The 19,897-nt window shown below is 37.3% G+C and overlaps 1 protein-coding gene, 1 long non-coding RNA gene and 2 pseudogenes across 2 annotated transcripts; 2 read left to right on the top strand and 2 right to left on the bottom strand.

Moving 5' to 3' along the window:
• The first annotated feature begins 467 nt into the window (after positions 1 to 467).
• LOC125199755 lies at positions 468 to 5,049 on the top strand (annotated as a pseudogene).
• A 121-nt stretch (positions 5,050 to 5,170) lies between these two features.
• LOC125199757 lies at positions 5,171 to 7,711 on the bottom strand. The gene is made up of 3 exons (XM_048097663.1): positions 6,900 to 7,711; positions 5,927 to 6,043; positions 5,171 to 5,839 (listed from the first exon to the last, which is right to left on the bottom strand). Exons 1-3 carry the CDS (start codon positions 7,655 to 7,657, stop codon positions 5,818 to 5,820), a joined length of 897 nt encoding a protein of 298 aa, XP_047953620.1. The 5' UTR covers positions 7,658 to 7,711; the 3' UTR covers positions 5,171 to 5,817.
• A 2,701-nt stretch (positions 7,712 to 10,412) lies between these two features.
• On the top strand, positions 10,413 to 10,916 carry LOC125199756. Its single transcript, XR_007172629.1, has 3 exons — positions 10,413 to 10,438; positions 10,635 to 10,690; positions 10,784 to 10,916. It is a non-coding gene; the product is annotated as an uncharacterized LOC125199756 (long non-coding RNA).
• Positions 10,917 to 14,972: 4,056 nt separating this feature from the next.
• Positions 14,973 to 18,085, bottom strand: LOC125199761 (annotated as a pseudogene).
• Positions 18,086 to 19,897: the final 1,812 nt, after the last annotated feature.

Below are 19,897 nucleotides of genomic sequence, written 5' to 3'. Positions count from 1 at the left end.
GCCACTAAATAGAAACAACATCCATAATTTATTCAAAATTAAGTGGATTTCAACCAAAAAAAACATTATGAGTCCTATAGTTATCACTGAAATTTGACTTTTACTGATAAGATTATGTAGCTGGATTAAGTAATCCTAATAATCAAATACTAATTCAAACCAACATATAAAAAATCATACTGCTAAAACATGACAAATTAAAATTAAAGAAAAATTATTTAAAAAAACTAGTAGTACAAAAGTTGAAATTGAGACACCATAACAGAGATTTTCGATTTTTTCTTTTCTATGCCACCTCTTTTCTTGAGGAGTCTATGGAGAAAATTATTCTCGTTCTTGCAACTCTAGTTCTGATTTTGAGTCCCAACTTCTGCCTCAAGATGAAGGCAAAATCCTCTTGTTTACAAAATACTATAAAATTTGATTTTTTAATGCATAACATTTTTTCTCAAATTGGATTCTAATCTATGCTAGTTCTTGGTGCAGTTGATGTTCTTCAGACAATATCCTCAAAGCTACAAAACACTTATTGGGACTACGTAAATCAAAGCTCTTGCCATGGTGGATTTAACTTCACTGAAGGGGTTAGGAATGTGTACAGCAGTGTGGTGTGCGACTGTTCGTTTAACAATAGCACCGTATGCCACGTTACTCACATGTATGTTCTTGCTATCTTATATGCTCATTACTTGTATATATGTTGTAAAAAGTTATAATGCAATATAATACAAAATCGAAAAATTCATATATGTGGAGGTTTAGCCATGTCTTGATATGCTTTCTAGAACGAATCTCCCGTGTATTGAGACATCTGATTGAACGTACATTGATTCGTACAGTGAAACATGCAACGGATCGAGTCCATTCTCTCGTTACTTAATGCCAAATTGTCCAAATTGCTAGCTGTTATGTTAGATGGCTCTGCCTCATTTGATCATAGTTTCGTTCACGTATGCAGGCAGTTGAGGGTCTCAACTTGACAGGAACTTTGCCCGAGAAGTTTGTGAAACTCCTCATCTGCAAGAGCTGTGAGACATCTTTACTGAATTTTCGACATTTGATGTACTTGGTCATCGTGTATGCATTCAAATTCGATCTTTATAGTACTATTCTACTACAGAATCTCACTCTAAACTACCTATATGGATCGATTCCCAAAATATTTGGCCGGCTTCGACTTGCAACGTTGTAAGTTTTTATCCCTCTTTTCCTACCTCGAGAATTCTGCCAGCCACGGCCATAGCCTGGATACCGAGTTTTTCATCACAGGTCCCTTCTTGGAAACCATATTAGTGGTGAAATCCCGGCTGAAATCGGAAACATTACCACTCTCAAAGAACTGTAAGTGAAAATGCAAGTTACTTTATGTGTAAGAATGTTTCAGATTCAAGTATCTGTCATTGTCTGAAATCTAGGATCTTGGAAGATAATCTGCTCGAAGGGAATCTACCGGAGAATCTTGGAAGTTTGAGGAACCTGAAGAGGCTGTAAGAATTCTGATCATAATTTATGAAGCATCCAAAACCATTCTAGTAGCAAAGTACTGATCATATCTGTCTTCGTCTCTTGATTTTCGCAGCATGCTTTCTGCGAACAACTTCAGTGGAACTATACCGGTGACATTTGGCAATCTAAGGAACTTGACAGATTTGTAAGTTATATAAAAATAAGCCAAAACACGAAAAAGCCCACTTTCTTTGCAGACTGAACTTTGACATTGTACTAAGATTAAACTGCAAGATGTTTTCTTCGAGTAGGATAGACGGGAGCAGAATGTCGGGGGAAAAAACCCGATTTCATTGGAAAGTGGAGCCAACTTACGAGATTGTGAGTCTGGTTCTTTCGACCAATCTTCACTCGGACCTTTATGGTATTTACTATTTAGGTATGATTCATCGTTGCAGAGACTTGCAAGGGACATCGATGGAGGGGCCTATTCCTGCAGCAATATCGTGTTTGGAAAACTTGACAGATCTGTAAGTTCTTTTATCTGTTTGCTCTTGATTCCTTTATTGTAACAATCGTTTATCGTCAGGAGGATATCCGATCTTGAGGGAACAGCCATGAGTTTCCCCAATTTGCAGCGGATGAGAGCCATGGCTTATTTGTGAGTACATATTTTTCTACTGATTAAGTTTTTCTCAGCGGTAGTGATGCTCACGTCGACGTGATGCAGGATTTTAAGAAATTGCTCGATCAACGACACGATTCCTGAGTACTTAGGAGACATGACTCAACTAGACACTCTGTAAGTTTGTTTTCTTCTCACATCAGAAGTACTTATCAGATCATTTCGTGTCCGATTTTCAGAAAAATGTTGATAAAAATCCAATTATATTTGACAGTGACCTCAGTTTCAACATGTTGAATGGAAAAACCCCAGGCAGGTTTGGAGAGTTAGAAAAACTGAGATTCATGTACGTATATTAACGATTTCCTATCTTTTTTTTCTGTCTTAACAATGTTCGTTTACGGGTTTTTTGTCTAACAACTTTGGGGAGAGATACCTGCTTGGACTAATGGACAAAATATGTGAGACTTATATCAAAATCAGGAACGGAAATTTATAACTAACTAAAAAACGAGAAAACGAACTGGGGATGTATCAAACGTTCAAACTTTTTTGTGGAAGCTGCCAAAGGGTTTTCCACTGTGTCTTTCCCGTTTTTTAAACGATTAAATTTTTAACAGTAGGACTAAATACCTTGAGTGTCTGCAAAATTTAGTTTAAATTTCAAATACATCGGAAATCGTGAGTTCCTCTTGTTCCCTATTGCCGTGGCAGTTCTCTTGTTTTTAACGAAAAGAACCATTTTTACAAAACTTTTGGTGTTTGAAACGAGACCTTCATTGGGGAAAAGAAACCCCCGGCTGTAAGTCCTTCTGCTCATGTAACTTTTTTGTTAGGCTCCATGTTCGACTACTCTTTTTCGCTGTTTTTCCCAGACCCCTCGGTATTCATAAACTGCGGAGGAGAAAAGGTTAACTTCGAAGGAAAAATCAAGAGAAGAAAACCGATGCAGGTCCATACTTTGAATCCACTGATAAATGGGCATACAGCAGCACTCTTTGGGAAACAAAGGGGGAACAAGAAAACAACACCCCAATGTTTTAAAGCATAAATTTTATGAAACAGCTTTTTTTCGCCTTTTCACTTAAGTATAGGGCCCTTTTGCTTAAAGGAATGTATAGAGACCCTCCATTTCGCTGAAATAATTTTCTCCGATGACTCCAAGTTTTGCAGCCGGGGGAAGGATTTTTTATTTGGCGATACAAGTAAGGGGTGTCCTGCTTTTCACTTGGCTTGTTTCCAAATACCGACTTTCCATTGCAGGGGGCGTGGTTTTTACGGACTTCAACATAGCAAAGGGAAACTAAGGGTGTTAGGAAAGGATATATAGAGACTTTGATGCTTCGTTAAAGGTGGCACGTTTTGGGGATCCCTTTTACTGGCGGGAAAGGGGGCGACCGCCATTCCGCAAAGGGGATTGGCCGTTGATATCTGCCACGCTGGGCGCCGAAACAAACCCGACCCTTCCCCGTCCACATTTTGTCTCTGCATAAACACGAGACTGGCTTTTTTTCCTTGGATTTTGATGTTAGCACCGGGCTCCCCAGCCATTCTGGAATCGTCCCCCCTTCTGCTGCGGCCGTGCTGTTGATTTTTGTGTTGTCGGAGGAAAAGGGGCGAAAAAAGGTAATAAAACTGCAGTCTCTCCACCCGTTTTCAAGTTCATCATTAGTTCTTGATGCAGAACTCCCCAGGACTCGATGGCTACTTACTTTAAAAGAGATCAAAGAAGCTAAAAAAACTTTGATAACGCTAACAAGATAGGCGAAGGGGGATTGGGGGTGTGTATAAGGTAAGTAAAAGATAAGCCTTTTGTTCTTTCCTTGTGACGAAGTGAGGGGTAACAAAGAGCGTTCCCTTTTAGGGGCCCTGTAATGGCCAGCCATGGGAACGCTCGCCCCGGTCAAAGCAAGGGAAAAAGTGAAATTCCCAAAAAAGGGGTGAATTTGGGCCCTTTAACATCCTAACCTTGTCAGGCTCTTTTGGGTGTGCATCGGGAAACCAGCTGATATTGATCTAGAAACCCCGCAAATGTCTCGGCCGGGCACTTTTTTAAGTATGTGTTTCCCGGGTGGGTATGTTGTTGGTGGTGGTGTGACTCTATGGTTGTTCGTTTAAGGTTGTCCGGAACAGAGGCTGGACCTCGGGTGGTCGACTAGGAAAAGGATATGTCTAGGGATTGCAAGGGGCTTGCGTATCTCCACGAAGAGTCGAGACTGAAGATCATCCACAGGGACATAAAGGCAACTAATGTTCTTCTAGATAAAGATCTGAATGCCAAGATATCCACTTTGGTTTGGCGAAGCTTGGTGAGGAGGGAACACGCATATCAGCAGCGCGTTGCTGGAACCGTGTAAGCTATCTTTCTAGCTAATCATGTTGCCAAGAATGAGTTCAATGTGGATGAAAATATGAAATACGTTTGCAGAGGATACATGGCACCCGAGTACGCGATGAGGGGCTACCTGACGGACAAGGCGGACGTGTACAGCTTCGGGATCGTGGCGCTGGAGATCGTAAGTGGGAAGAGCAACACTTGTTTTAGGCCAGAAGAGGAGTATTTGTACCTTCTTGATTGGGTAAGCAAGCTTCTTCTTTTCATGTAGTTGTCTACATTTGATGACATTCTTGAAATGTGAAGGCGTACGTGCTGCAAGAACGAGGGAGTCTGTTGGAGCTCGTGGACCCGAGGCTTGGGTCGGGGTACTCGGAGGAAGAGGCGATGGAGATGCTGAACTTGGCGCTGCTGTGCGCTAGCCTCCCCGACTCTGAGGCCCTCCATGAGCTCGGTGGTGGGGATGCTGCAAGGTGCAATCCGGTTCAAGCGCCAGCTGTCAGTGCGATGGGGCGGACGAGGAGGCGTTCGGGGAAGTGGGTTGTTAATGGATGGACCATGGTTTGGTAGCTCAGTGTCCCATTCTATTAGTAAAGAGGAAAGGGGGGAATACTTGGATGGTTTGTTTGTCCAAACTTGTTGATATCTTGAAAACGCATTCTTAGAAACATTAAATTCAAATTTATATTTGTGATGTTAGAAAGATTTTATATTAATCTAAATCTACCAAAACCTTCCAAACCTGGTTTATCAAAAATGTCATATACTTTAATAAATATTTATTCAAATCCCAATCAATCAACTACATAGGAGTGAACATGAAGGTAATCCAGTGTCACATGTATCTTCCAATACTAAGATAAATAAAATCTAAAAACCTAATTATCTTACATGACAGAAACAAGACAATTTCAAGAAAGTGGAGCTGCAGATTGAATAAGCATGTTGAAGAAGAATCCTATAAAATCTAAACACAAGGAGCTCACAAGAATGAGGCCTCTCAACATATAGCAACCATTGCGTTTCCTTCGCACCAAATATCTTAGAAACCCGGCATTTATAGAAAACGTCACGTTGTGTAGTGACCGACTGCATCTACTACTAATTCGTAGTGTGCAACATCCTACACTTCCTATTCGGTCAGCATGCAAAAAAGGGAGCAATATAATCAAACTGGACTTATCTGATATGCCAGTGCACGAATGGTCGGGGAAGCCTCAGGGCTTTTCTTGAGAAAGACTCGTTATCTCCTTTAGTAACCGACTAACAGAATTCCTGACATCTTCGGGCACGATCAACTTCTGGGGGACAGATTCCATGGCATACATGACGAGGACCTTCATCACACTATCCAAACATAACTTGGTCGAATGTTTCTTATTACTCTTATTTGAATGCTTGCACGACTCTTTCAGCGTGCATGCTTGGCAAACCTAAAGGCAGAACGAGGAAGAAAAACTAACAGAATTAACAAAGTTCAAGAGCAGTTAAGTTAAGCATGCTATAGCATAGAAACTTGCCTTGGGTTCGTCAATTTTGAAGAAAGCGCGAATATGTTTAGCATCATAAACAGTCTTCTGCCCGATAGACGGACACCCAAAAGGGCTACCTTTTTTAAATCCCCAGCAGACAACCATCTGTGACAGTAATTAACAAGGACATAAGATTTCTGACAGAAAATATGAGTTTAAACAGATCCACTGCTTCAAATGAGTTGCTCAAATAATGTAGAACAGTCACATAAGGAGATTTTCTTCAGAGAAGGAGGCATTAAGACAATCATGATTGAAGATTTTCACGTCAGGACTCGATCACCAGTCGATATAAATCCAAGTAGCAACTTTCTTTAGTCGTTGATTTAAATGTTCATCAATCTCTCGCTTCTTCGAAATTGCAAATACATACAACCAATCGCAGCACTTAAGATACATAAACTAATTTTCTTTAGGTTCTCTTTTACTCTGCGTGCAAGTGATACGATCAAAAGTAAACACTGCATCTTAAACTTTGGCACCATACAACTAAATCATAACATCAAATTTCACTAAATATGACATATAACCACAGATCCTTCACATCAACACTGAAAATCTTGATACCTCTTGTAGTGTATTCCAACTTAAGGTAATCAAAAGCATAATCTTTAGTTTCTTAAAAGACCGACTACATCGTCAAAACCTTAGAAGAGCATTAAGGCATCGTAATATCCCTGAAATTCAGAAAAACAACACAAAAATCGAACTTGATAACCTCAAGATTACTGGATGCACCAAATAAGAGAACCAACATCATCATCATCATCATCATCATCATCAATATCCAATCTTTAATTCCATTTACAAAAAAATTCCATTGCTCAATCTCACACCATTTCAATTACTCCATTTACCAGCATTTTCAATTGATACTAAGCTGAACTGAACTAACTCATGAATTCATCAGATCAAACAGAGTAGCTTTATATGAAGCTCAAGATTTGAACTAATTACATACCTTGAAATATACTGATGATCTTCCCCAAACTTCACAGCAGCAAACTTCAGAAACTCCCGGGCGTAACTGACCTCGAAATCCATCGGATCAAACCTATCTCGGTTCATGAAATTTGCATCCTTCAAGTATCCTTTCGCATACAAATGCTCAGCAAACAATCTCATATCAGGAGAGAGCTCTCTGTGAACCATTGGATCCTCCATCCCAAACGCAGTTCGCTCAACCGGTTTCGGTTTCAATTTCGGTTTCGAATCCACCACGAATTTCAATTCTGATCTCGAATCCGCCACTGATTTCGAGTTCGACCTCTTTTTCGATTTCTTAAACAATGCCGATAACCTGAGCTTCTTCGTCTTCGGCGCGATTGCAGAATCAGATTTCCGCCCCTTTTCCTTCTCTTCATTAACAATTTCGAGATTCTCCGCCGTCCCGCACTTTTTCTCGTTCAAATCCCTAATTTCTTCCTCCAGCTTTCGCAGCTTTTCCGCCACAATTGTCTCCCCCGACTCCGCATTTTCGGCGGCAGCGCGATTGATGTCGGCACTTTCATTGCCGAAGAGGACTTTTCTGAAGAAACCGCTCAAGGGTTGAGCGAAACTGCGAGTCTGTTCATCGGCGGTTTGTGCGGATTGAGCCGAACGCGAGAATGGGCGGTGGGGAATTGAAGAGAAATGAGTAAATTTGGAAGGATTGGATGAAATGAAGGTGAGAGTATGATTTGTGACATGAAGAGTGCGGATGATTTTGAGCGAAATCATTGAGGAAATATAGCAGGAATTGGAGAATTTGCAGTGGAATGAAATTCTGGGTTTTGGGCCTTTTGGCGAAGAAGAAGAAGTGTTCTGGGGTTTTACACTATTTATATTTTTTTATTTAATTTTGTTTTGTTTTGTTAAAAGTAACAAAATTTTAGATTAAAAAGTGTGAGCGCATTTGTATACCTATAATTGAAAATAATTGGTTTTGTAATTTAAAAAATTGTATGAAAGGGTAATTATTGTTAGGAAAAAAAGTAATCGTATTTTATAAAAGGATTGTTTTAATAAATAAATAAATAAAGGGTAATTATTGTTGGGAAAAAAATTGTATGAAAGGGTTTGAAAGTACGCAAACGAGTAGGCTTAGATCAAATAAATTTGAAGTAGTTTTAGATCAAATAATAATCACAAATTACAATTAAAAAAACAAGAATTGGTTGGTTCAGATAATTAAAAAAAAAAAAAAAGGAACTCCATTAATACGTTATTGATTTGTAACTTTACACCGTGCACATTATTCATTGTTTAAATTACTCCCTTACTCAACAATTAATTAAAATGAGTGGACTCGGATAAGGTAAAAATTGGTGAAAAAAATTAGTGGAATATGGTTCTAGGTTTATACACTCTCAGATTGCTATTAAAATATTTCATTTTTTATTTTTCGTTTGTTAGCCTATAAATGTTTCATTTCATTTTTACTATATTTAGTAAATAGGACCATACATAAATACATTTTACAAACTAATTCCACTCATATTTTACAGTAATAAAACCAATATGCTCCAAAAAAGTAGAATCCACATCTCACTAATTTTTTCTACTTTATTTTATAAAATCAAATAAATTCTTAAAACTCACGCCATGTGACATTTAATTATGGATTAATGGAGTATAATTTTTGTTAGAGTGACTACATAAACGATCTTGATCTTTCACTTTCACACTAAAATGATACGTGATCTTTATTTTATACTCCTCCGTCCCAAGATAAGTGACCACAAAATTTTCGACAGGATTTAAGGAAATGAGGTTTTGTTAGTAAAATGAAAGTGAATAAAGTAAGAGAGTTAATAAAGAGAGAGAAAAAGTAGAGAGAATACCAAAAAGGAAATAGGTCACTTATCTTGGGACGTCTCAAAAGGAATTTGAGTCACTTATCTTGGGACGGAGGGAGTATCGTTTTTGACTTTCATGACAAAAATAACCCTAGTACAAATATGTGATTTTTGTTATGGAGTATATTTTTGGAAATTTCAATTAAATAGAACCGAATTTGTGATTTTTTTCTTCCTTTCTTCTTTCTCTTTTTCTTCCTTAGTTTATTCTTCTTTCTTTTTCATCATTGTCTTTTTTCTTTTTAGTATTTTATCTTCCTTTCTTCTTCTTTTTTCTTCTTAGTTTATGTTTCCTCTTTTTCTTTTCTCTTTTTTTCTTTTTTCTTTTTAGTGTTTCATACATATATCTAATTGCATTCATAAGATAAATCAATAACAAAACGACTAATTAAATTAATTATTTAAAATAATTAAATTAATTGAGCATTTTTAATTAAATTATTTATACTTATTTTGGGTGAAACACCTAACTAAAAAATTCAACTCTTTATCATTATGAATACAATTAACAATTTTAAATTTTGTTTAAGACTATATTGATTAGTTATTAATTTAATATAAAATAATAGTTATTATTTATTAATTACTACTGTTTTTTTTACTATTATAGTAATATATTATTATAATAATTAAATATAATTATCTATAATTATGATTAAATAATTTAAATAATATTAAAAAAATAAATTAATTATTAATTTATAATATATTTAAATAATATTAAAAATAAATTAATTATTAATTTATAATATCAAAATAATAATGATAATATTGATTAATAATAATAGTATAAAGAGTGAGGAGAATGAGAGAAGATATTAATATCACTTTTGTATACTAGTTTATTAATACCCAAAATACCCTTTATGACACAAATGGAAAAATGAATTTATTTAGAGGATTTTGGGTGAAAATTACATGTCAAAAAATGTGGATTTATAGATCCAAAAATATAAAATAAAGATCAGTAATTTATGCGTAAGTGAAAGATCGTAGACCATTTATGTAGTTCACTCTTTTTGTTAATACTCCCTCGTCCCAGAAAAATTGTCCTTTTTTTTCCCATTTCCGTTCATCCCAAAGTTTTTTTATTTTATTTTTTGCCATTTTTTTTATAGTGGACCTCTTTTCCCAAATCATTTCTCTTTACTTTTATTATAAAACTAATATATTAAAGTAACTCACTTTACATTTTTCAACTTACTTTTTTAACTTCTTTTCATTATATTTCTTAAAACTTGTGTATCAAATAAGCAATCTTTATGGACTAAGAAAATACTATATTATTTTTAATTTTAATACCAATTTTTGTAGTTCCTTTTTTTTGTTAATATATTACTCCTTAATTTTGTTAATAGAAAATGTAACAAAATTTTGATCCGTCACGTGCGATTGTGATCACGTGAGCTACATCACTCTATCTTTGTAACAGTAAGTACGAAATCTATTTTCCCAAAAAGCCCTAAAAATTTCCCGAGTTGTGGCGGGAAATCAAAGACAGCTCCTTTGAGAGGGAAAACCGCAGCAAAAGCAGTTCCCTTCGTCTTCGAGATTTTCAGCTGGCGACGGCAAATTATCAGTTTAATCAGACGAAAAATGGCCGAAACCGCCACTTCGGAATGCTGGAAGAGATTCGCCCCTCGTCTCCGATAGGCTTCAAGTGGTAAACCCTCTATTTCTCAATTTATTTATTGAACGCTTGTGTTTTCGTTTTTTTTTTCGATTTTTCACTTTATCTGCTGAATTGTGGTCGAATAGTCTCAGAAACTCACTCTAGATTTTTATTTTGGAGTGAATTTTGAATATTTAGTTTCATTCATTGAGAATCATCACAGAATCATCTTCCTCTTTTTGTTCAGATTTCATACAAATGGCTAAGTCGGAATTTTTCGGTTTCCTCCAATGCTGCAAAGAGGTATATAGCAAGTTAATCGTGGCATCCTTTTTTGTTGTGTTGTTTTATTTGGTTTGATGTGGTGACATTTTGATGGATTTTTTGGGGTGTTAGATTGCTAGAGGAGTTCGTTGAACAGCATGGAGATGGATTAGCAGTGATTTACTCTTTGTCTGGCTGGCTGAAGAATAACCCTACAACCTACCATATAAGGCTTGTCCCCAGTCATATGCTTTCAGGTGATTCCACAGAGTGTTGTGTAAATCTGCAAAAGGTTTCATCAGCATAAAACCTATAACGATCTCCATTTTACTATGCCTCGATGAAACTATGATTTCTATGTTCACTTGCTTGTCACATATCGAGGCTTTACTTTTTGCTTTCTAATGTAATTGGTCGATCCTTGTGGGTTTTATGGTCACTGCAGTGGTAACAGTTAAATCTGTATCTCTTATGTCAGCTGGTTCCAAACCAATAATGTTGATAGATTCATTTAGTAGTCCTATGTCTGGTTGTTCACTTGATTGAGTCACATGTATAGGTTAGACCTGATTCAGAATTGATTACGTATCAATGATCTTGGGAAAATGCAATTTGACCCTCAGGGTCCACTATGTAACGTGTATGTTATTGTTATCAATATTGAAATGCCAAGGTTTCATCTTCCTTCTGAATACTATGTTCATTTCAGTCAGTTTGGACTAATGCTCATAGTAGAAATAATACTAAATGCCACATTCGTTTTATGTGTAGATGCAAGGAAAAGTTCGCTGGAAAATGTTCTGTTCAAGTATACAGTATACAGCCCTGCCTCCCTAAGGATCCAGCAATACTTTGGAATCACGAGTTTGTTCAGGCTGAAGATCTTTTTAAGCAGCCATTGACTGTTGATAATTGTTTGCGAGATAACAGGTTCCAAACATCTCTAGTTCTCTACTATGTACAATTAAAACCTTTTCTACAATGAAATAGGAATTCGTTATCGAAATATGTACAAATGTATCCTCATTTATAATGGATTACGCTTACAAACAGAAAATTTAATGTCGGTAAAATTTACTGATAGGTTTTGGGGTTTCAAATTCATCTGTTAGAGAACAGTAGGAGGAACCCCTTCTATTCCTCAAGCTTTTAGCTGCCCACAGTCTATTCAGAAGAAATTTATGAATGCTGGTTCAAATGCTGTAAAACTGAAGGATATGTAAAGCCAGATCTAGCACAGGTATCAGAAAGAGATAAAGTTCCCGTCGCTCTCCCAACAACAAAAAGGGCCAAAATGATCAAAAGTCTTCTGGCAGTGGAAGTTCATTAGCTAGCATGTGGGGTCGTGCATCAGCAGCACCTAAACCTGATGCTTGCTTGGTCAAGCTGACAAAGCCAGACAAGGCTCTTCTGGTTAGCTCCTTTTACGTTATTCACTTGAACAGGAAAATGTTTAAAAACAGCCTGCAATACTTCTGTTTGCTGATTATTTCCAGCCTTTAAAATTTGTTGTTTTGCCTATACCAGTCAGTGCGGAAGCTCAAATTTGTGCTCGTGAATCAGCTGAACATGATATTAGTGATGACGATGACGACGGAAAAGCTTTCAGTGCAAGGAGAACCTCAAATGGTGAAGGCAGTAGAAAGAGAAAAGTTGTATTCAATTACTCCGATGAGGAAGATGAATATGAAAATGCCATAAATCTAGGATCACCTGATCCCCCAAAGAAGTCTACTCTATACTCAAAAGAAAGTTTAAATGCTTTCACCACAGAGTGCAATTTAAGTTTCGGGGGAGAAGGAAAATAAGCCAAAGGTCCAAGAAGAGAAAAAAGTGATGTAAAAGCCAAGCCAAAGGTAAAAGAAGAGAAAGAAAGAGATGTAAAAGGTAAGCCAAAGGTCAAAGAAGAGAAAGAAAGTCATGTAAAAGCTAACCAGCATTTGGGAGAAAAGGTTGCAACTGCTAGTGATGTGCCTAAAAGAAGAAAAGTGGTAAAGACACGAATTGATGAGCGTGGAAGAGAAGGTATTTCCACATCTTACACTGAATTTTATTCATTGTGTGGACTCATTTCAATACTATTGCACATGTACTATTTTTTTTCTTCTGATATTTCTTCTGTTACAGTCACTGAAGTTGTTTGGGAGGGTGAGGAGCAAGATACAAAATCTAATAATAATAATTCAGCCAAAATTGCTGACAATTGTACAGCAAGCAATGCAAATAACCGGTACGACTGCTTACTTGCTTGTTCATTTTACCATGTCTTTTATTTTTTAACCATTTTATACATATTTATTAAAACTGTCGATTACAAGGGAGTCATTCATACATCTTATCACCAGATTCTGCTGCCAGACACTGATACATCAATTTTAACTGTTTATGTAGTTTCAAACTTTCATATGCTAGTAATATACAGTTTCTCTGTCCACATGATGTTATGATTATACTACGGTAATCATGTTCCTGTAAAAGAAAGATGAGCCATAAGCTGGCATCAATTTGTTTATTTTCTTGATTAATCTTCAAGGGGATTATCCGAGGGTTTTCAACTAATTGATTTGCCATGGTGATTACGATTTAGGCCCCGGTTGCTCGTAAGTCGCCAGCAGTAGGGAATGCTGCTCCAGCAAATCAACCCGGAAAGCTGGAAATAAAAAGGCAGCAGCTAAGGATCCTAAGCAAGGGAATCTCTTCTCATTTTTCAAGAAGGTTTGAAGAAATGAAGGATTCAGAATCTAAGATAGAATGCTATTGCTTTTGTGAAATCCTCTTAATCATGTAAGTACAAGTTTAGATCTTTTATAGTACTAATTTTACCATTGCGGTAACAATTTCATTGAGTACAAGTACAAACTAATGTGAAATCGATTGAGTTACAGCCCCTTCCCACTTTATCATTGAATTCATCTACTTTCCCTTTTCAGAGCTATTGCTGTATTACAGCATCATTTATGCAAGAACTTGTATGGTAAAATAGAAATATGTAATTGTCAGCAAAGTTGTCGTTGGATAAATTTAGAAACCAAACAACATGATATAGCTATACACTCTATTTCTCATGGAAAATCTGCAGTATCTTGTTCCTATGATATGATTACAGTCAGCTATATCTGGGGTTAATGACAATGATGATTATGACTATTTTCTGGTGAGCTTTGCTTCTGTTATCAAGAATCACGTATCAAGTTCTTTGGTTCGCCAATACATATGTAGGTAATTCATATCTTGCACCTGCAACAGTGCAAGTTCAAAATCAAGGTAATACTGAAATCACACACAGAGAAAGATGTTGTGTTTGACTGTTTGTGTTACCTCTTTCGTCGAAACACACTGTCATATCAGGATTTTGCAGTATGATCCCTGCACTCTCTATGATCACTTGAGAAAGCTTCGGATCAGCTTCCGCTGCTGCTCTGAGTGCATCCCAGATTTCTGTAACAACGATATAGGGTGAAAAGTGAAAACAGATACAACCGGAGAAAGGGTGGAGGCGTTGAAAGAAAGGACCCTACGGTACCTTTCTACCACCATAGTGAGGTGCAGTATCCCAGAACTCTTCTCTCAGCTGAATCAGCTGACTTATGGTGATCGGCTGAGGATGCTTCCATGACCTCGGTTTCTTCACCTGTTTGACGCTTCCTGCCATGGGCAGCACCGGCATCATCAACGTGGTCGAAACTATGATGTAATACGTACCAAGATTCAGAGTCTCTCTTACCTTCTGCTTTCGCCTGTGAGGATCCGACACACCCCATTCTCCGCAAGTCTGCAGATGAAACGGACTGTTTTTCGCCGTTCAAGACTAGGAGAGACGGCGTAGCTGTTGTTACTGAGTTGGGTTGGCGATGAGCCATCTACATCCAACGAGTTAGTATCTTTAAAGATATGAACAACTCAATGGGAAATACTGTCCACAAAAGCAAATATTTAAAAGTATAAAGAGCCTAGAAAGGAAAGAAAGAGAAAAAAAGGCTTTGTGCAGTTGGCTGTCATCTTCCATTTCTCGTGATCACAGTTGCCAGTTTCGTGAGCTCAAGGGCATGCACTGACTGAATCAAACTGGAAAAACCGATGCTTCGATAATTTTTCTATCACGTTCCTCGCGAATGTACAAGTTCGTATCCATCCAATTTCCGAAAAATACCAATTCTTAAATTTTTGAGTCATTCCTTAGTGGTTGTAAATGACTAATTTTTTCAATCTTTCCGACCTTTGTTCCATTCAGTTAAAAAATTCTAGATCAGTTCGTTTTTCGATTCGAATAGACCCAATTCATAGCCCTAATCGTGTGAAGACCATCCAATAAACACATGTCTACATAAAGGCCACACCTTTACATATATCAGCCAATTTTGGAAGTAAGAATTTCTGGCAACGACACCAAATGATTTCTGGCATTCAACTTGTACATACATATTAGATAACACTAAGGAAAAGCATCAGCATCATGTGATTGTTACAAGATTTCTACCTGCCAAAGCAACTTAACATTAATAACAACACATTGCTCTCACATCATGTTCTAGAATGACATTTTCCGATTCAATCAAAACGATACGAATCACCCGAGTATTTCGCCCTGAAGTTGTAAGGATCGTACTTTGCGTTCTCGTACCGGGTGGGCTTGGCTTCCCGGGCTTCGGCTCCATCACTGGCGCCGGTGGTGCTCCAAAGCTGCGTCTCCTCCGCCTTTCTCTCTGTGGCGGTGCTTGCTTCACTCTCCTTCTGGCTCTTGGACCTCACCTGTGCGTACTGAGGTGCCTCGCCCGATCCATAGAACTCGGCGTATTCTTGTCTTCTTGAAGACCGGTGCTTGGTTGATAGAGATGGATCCTTCATGCTGCTCGACCGAAGTTTAGGAGGTTTTGCCTCGGCTGGTCTCTCGCTGGGAACCTGTCTGGTTTCGGAAAGAGGAGCCGGGGTCCTCTGTTTGAGAGGTAGGGCCGGTTCAGTTTCGTCTTCGGGCATAACCAGAGAGTCTTTCAGTGGAGTAAGGCCTCTTCTTGGAATGTTGTTTAAGACACTCGAGGGAATGAACTGAGCAAGAATGCCGGTCAGAGCTACCACCGTGACTTTTGCAAGGTCCCAGACGAGCTGCACGAACGAGGGCCATCCAGCTTCGGGTTCTTCCTTGGCAGTGACGTCTACAGGAGTCGGTAGCTCTTTGCTTCCTAGTGGCTTGTTGAATTTGGGTTGGGAAACTCTTTCTGCAGTTGTAAGTTAACGCAATACACACGAATGTTACATTTTCGTGAATGAAATCGGGCCATAGATTAAGGGAACTGAGACAGACAACATACCATCTTGGAGAAAAGTGAGGAACCTAATCCTTGTTGAAGAAGGCATGAAATGTACCTTAACGAGGATAGCACCGGCAACCATAAGAAGATCTGCAAGTAACGACAAGCCTATCGGATAAGTACAAGCTGAGCTTTTCGCGTAGAATAGCAAAATAGTGCAACATTATGCAGCCATCTATCATATGTGAAGCCGTCACAGCCTGATTGATACAGTTTCTTTAACTAATGCTAGCTCGTTCAGTTGTTCTTGGCTTGACGACCTAATTTTTTCGTGTTCTAAGACAGTATATATACCTGCAGGCGAAACGAGGTGATTTCATAATCACAATCCTCTTTACTCAAGGAGATTTGACGAAGAGCTGCATTTCCTCTGTCGACCACTAACAACGAACAGGTAGGCTTCACATATACGACATCAAAATCATTTGAGAATTTAGCATCTTCACTAGGCCGTCCTGTATCCTGCAACATTTGATTTTCCTCCAGCAATAGTCGTCACACCTACAAATAACGATGCAACTTAAACGTTTGTCACACTCTCCAATTCTAGTAACAGGAGAAGTAAGATTAGCATTTCAGAAACCTGCTTCTCCAATCTTTCGAATGGCGAGATTTGAAGTATCTGCAACGTAAACGTTCCCTTTGTCGTCCATGGTAACCCCTTGGGATGGCTGAAGCGAGCATCGCTTGGTTTTCCATCCACATGACCAGTGCGTCCCTGAAACGAACCTGCAACCAATCTTGCCCTGCTATCTGCATCAATGACAAGATATACAACATCTTCAAACAACTGTTTGTTGCAACATAATCTATAACCGAAAGTTCTCCCTCCACACATTATCAAACACTACAACCAACACATATTACACAATTCACAACTTTCAAGACTCACAAGCCAAGAAAGAGGACACGTCTGATTGTTTCTAGTGAACACGGACATATAATCATATATGTAGAACTAAATACACTTCTGGAAGCTCATATGTAATCAAGAACTTTCATGAATGTCTCAATGCACAAAAGATGCCGTAAAATCCTCTAAAGAGGAAAGAAAAGGCTCACATTGGGATAGTGGAGGCGTGATCCGGACAATGTTGCTATTAATAGCATCCACGGCAAAGAGCTCGCCATCCTGGGAGACACGGATGGGTAGGGCAGAACCCCGAGCTCGTTCCTCGACCACAGTCTCGACAAGATAGCCATCCTCAAACTGGAGCACATTGCCACCATCTGCAACAAAGCAAAGCTGAAGATTGCCACAACAAGCAGATATATATGACACTTCCACCACCAGTCCTTTATAGGCAGAATGGGATCCCACAAATTGCAATTTCACACACACATATCTAAATAAGCAAGTGATGTACCTGACTGGTGGGGTGCTTTCACATACACACACTCATATCCAAATTGCAATTTCACACACACACACACACACACACACATCTAAATAAACTAGCGATGTACTACTACCTGATTGGTGGGGTGATTTCACACACACACACATCCAAATTGCAATTTCACACACACATCCAAAATTGCAATTTCTCACACACATCCAAAATTGCAATTTCTACACACACACACATATCCAAATTGCAATTTCACACACAAAATATCCAAATTGCAATTTCACGCACACACACACACAAATGGGCTTTACCTGATTGGTGGGGAGCTTTGGACGAGGACCTAGTCCATTTCACAAGGGATGACAAATGCTTTATCAACGGCCCTGATTTAAAGAAAAAGAACTCAAGCAATTACTTCCTCCAGCAAACAAGCACATACATTCAAGCAAAGAAGCTAAAACCCTATCAAAATTACTGAAAACAAATCTCAGCTGCTCCTCATTTCAGCTATTTCAGCAGAAAAAAAAAGTGTAATTGGGGGAAAACAATCAAGAAAACTTACCAGCAGGTGCAGCTTGAGCTTCAAACTTAGAGAAAAAGGCGAGTAGAGATAATAAAGCAAGGAAGAGGAGGACAGACCTCATGAAGATAAAAAGGGAGGGGGAAAGAAGCGATTTTGTGCGTGCCCACGCAGATCAGAAAAGGAGATGGAGTCGAGATTCCTCTGGGGAAAGATTTTGTGGTTTTTCACTTGAAAAAAGTTGAAGATTTTAAGCCATGGAATCAAGCTCACTCATTACTGCTGCAACAGACACAAGCAGCTATTTCACCATGCTTTCTTTCTTCTTTTTTTTCCCTTTTTTCTTTTCTTTTTATGGGCTTTTTACGCTTGTTTTTTTTCATAAAAATAATTTTAAAAAGTTTTTCGACGAATATGGAAATAGAATTTTCAATTGTTTTAATAGCAATGCCTGGAGGGAGTAATTTAATTACTACTCCATCCGTTCCATAATAATAAAAGCATTTTTTTGATCAAGATTAAGAAAAATTACGTTAGATAAGTTAAGTAAAGAGAAAATAGAGTGAAAAATGAAAAAGGTAGAGATGGAGAGAGAAAAAGTATAAGAAAGAGTAAAGAGGTGTGGAAAAACGCTATTGATTTTACTAAAAATAAAAATGATTCTATTACTATGGAAAGCACAAAAGACAAAACGACTTTATTACTATGAACGGATGAAGTATAATATAAAATCGGGGTGTAATCAATTGCTAACTTTTAAGTCATAACTATCATATGATTAAAAATGTCAATACGGTGACATTAAAATGTCAACACATAATTTTGTTGAACTTCAATATAATGTGTTGATATTATGTGTTGACATTTTAATGTTACCGTATTGACATTTTTAATACACAACATTGATGAGTTAGGGAAAGTAGATTTAAATAGTTAGCATATAACGCACTCCCTATAAAATCAATCCCAAATAATATGACATAAAAAGATATGTGGGAGTAACATGGGACCGGGAGTATTATTTTGGATCAAAATTTATCGTTCGCATTAAAACTTACGTTATTTTACAATTAATCCATTTTTTGGGAACGGAGAGGGAGAATTTGAATATTGGTAACATTTATTATATATAGAGCGTTGTGCACACATAAATATATGCACGAGGATTCCAACCAATTGTTGTTGATAATTTCCTATACTACTAGATAGTCTATTAATTTTCTTTTTTATCTAATTATAGATATTTTTTTGACAAAGACATTAAAACGAATTCAATATTTTTCTTAGGATAAGCTAATATTACGTATATTAATTTGAATCTGATTTCAATTGGTTGATAATTTCGATTATGCTGCAATATTAGCTTACCCTAAGAAAAATATTGAATTCATCTTTAATGTCTTTGCAGAGAAATATCTATAACTAGATAAGAAAAGAAAATTAATAGACTATCTAGTATAGGAAATTATCGACAAGCAATTAGTTGGAATCCTCATGCATATATTTATGTGTGCACAACGCGTCAATATATAATAAATGTTACCAATATTCAAATTTTCCTCTCTCCGTCCCCAAAATGGCCTAATTATAAAATAACACAGCGTTAATCGCAATCATAAAGTTTTCGGTCCAAAATAATACTCCCAAAGTCCCATGTTACTCCACATTTCTTTTTAAGTCATAGTATATGGGATTGATTTTATATTATAGCAATTAAATTACTTCCTCCATCCAGATGCTTGGATTACTTTCATAAAAAAAAATTATAGGAATTTGTTCGAGGAATATGCACTTTTTTTATTTGTTCTTATATGATAATCTATTAATCTTAGCTGTGCGCATAAAATCCCTCTTCTTGTATTGTTGTGTATATTATCCCATGTACAAGTTGAGATCAAATTATTCATAGTAGATGTTTAGTAGTAGTAGCTATTTAATTGATGCACATAAATTAAATGCAGTCAATAAGTCTCTAGTCGTTTATCCTATATAGATTCGTTAGCAAAAAGGCTTTAAGTGAATCTGCACAAATGAGATTTATGTCATAAATTTACAGCATTAAATTCCA

Source organism: Salvia hispanica, unplaced genomic scaffold (assembly GCF_023119035.1).
Source record: "Salvia hispanica cultivar TCC Black 2014 unplaced genomic scaffold, UniMelb_Shisp_WGS_1.0 HiC_scaffold_660, whole genome shotgun sequence".
Taxonomy (NCBI): Eukaryota; Viridiplantae; Streptophyta; class Magnoliopsida; order Lamiales; family Lamiaceae; genus Salvia; species Salvia hispanica.
Note: the sequence above shows the minus strand (reverse complement) of the source record. Positions and strands in the feature narration are given on the sequence as shown.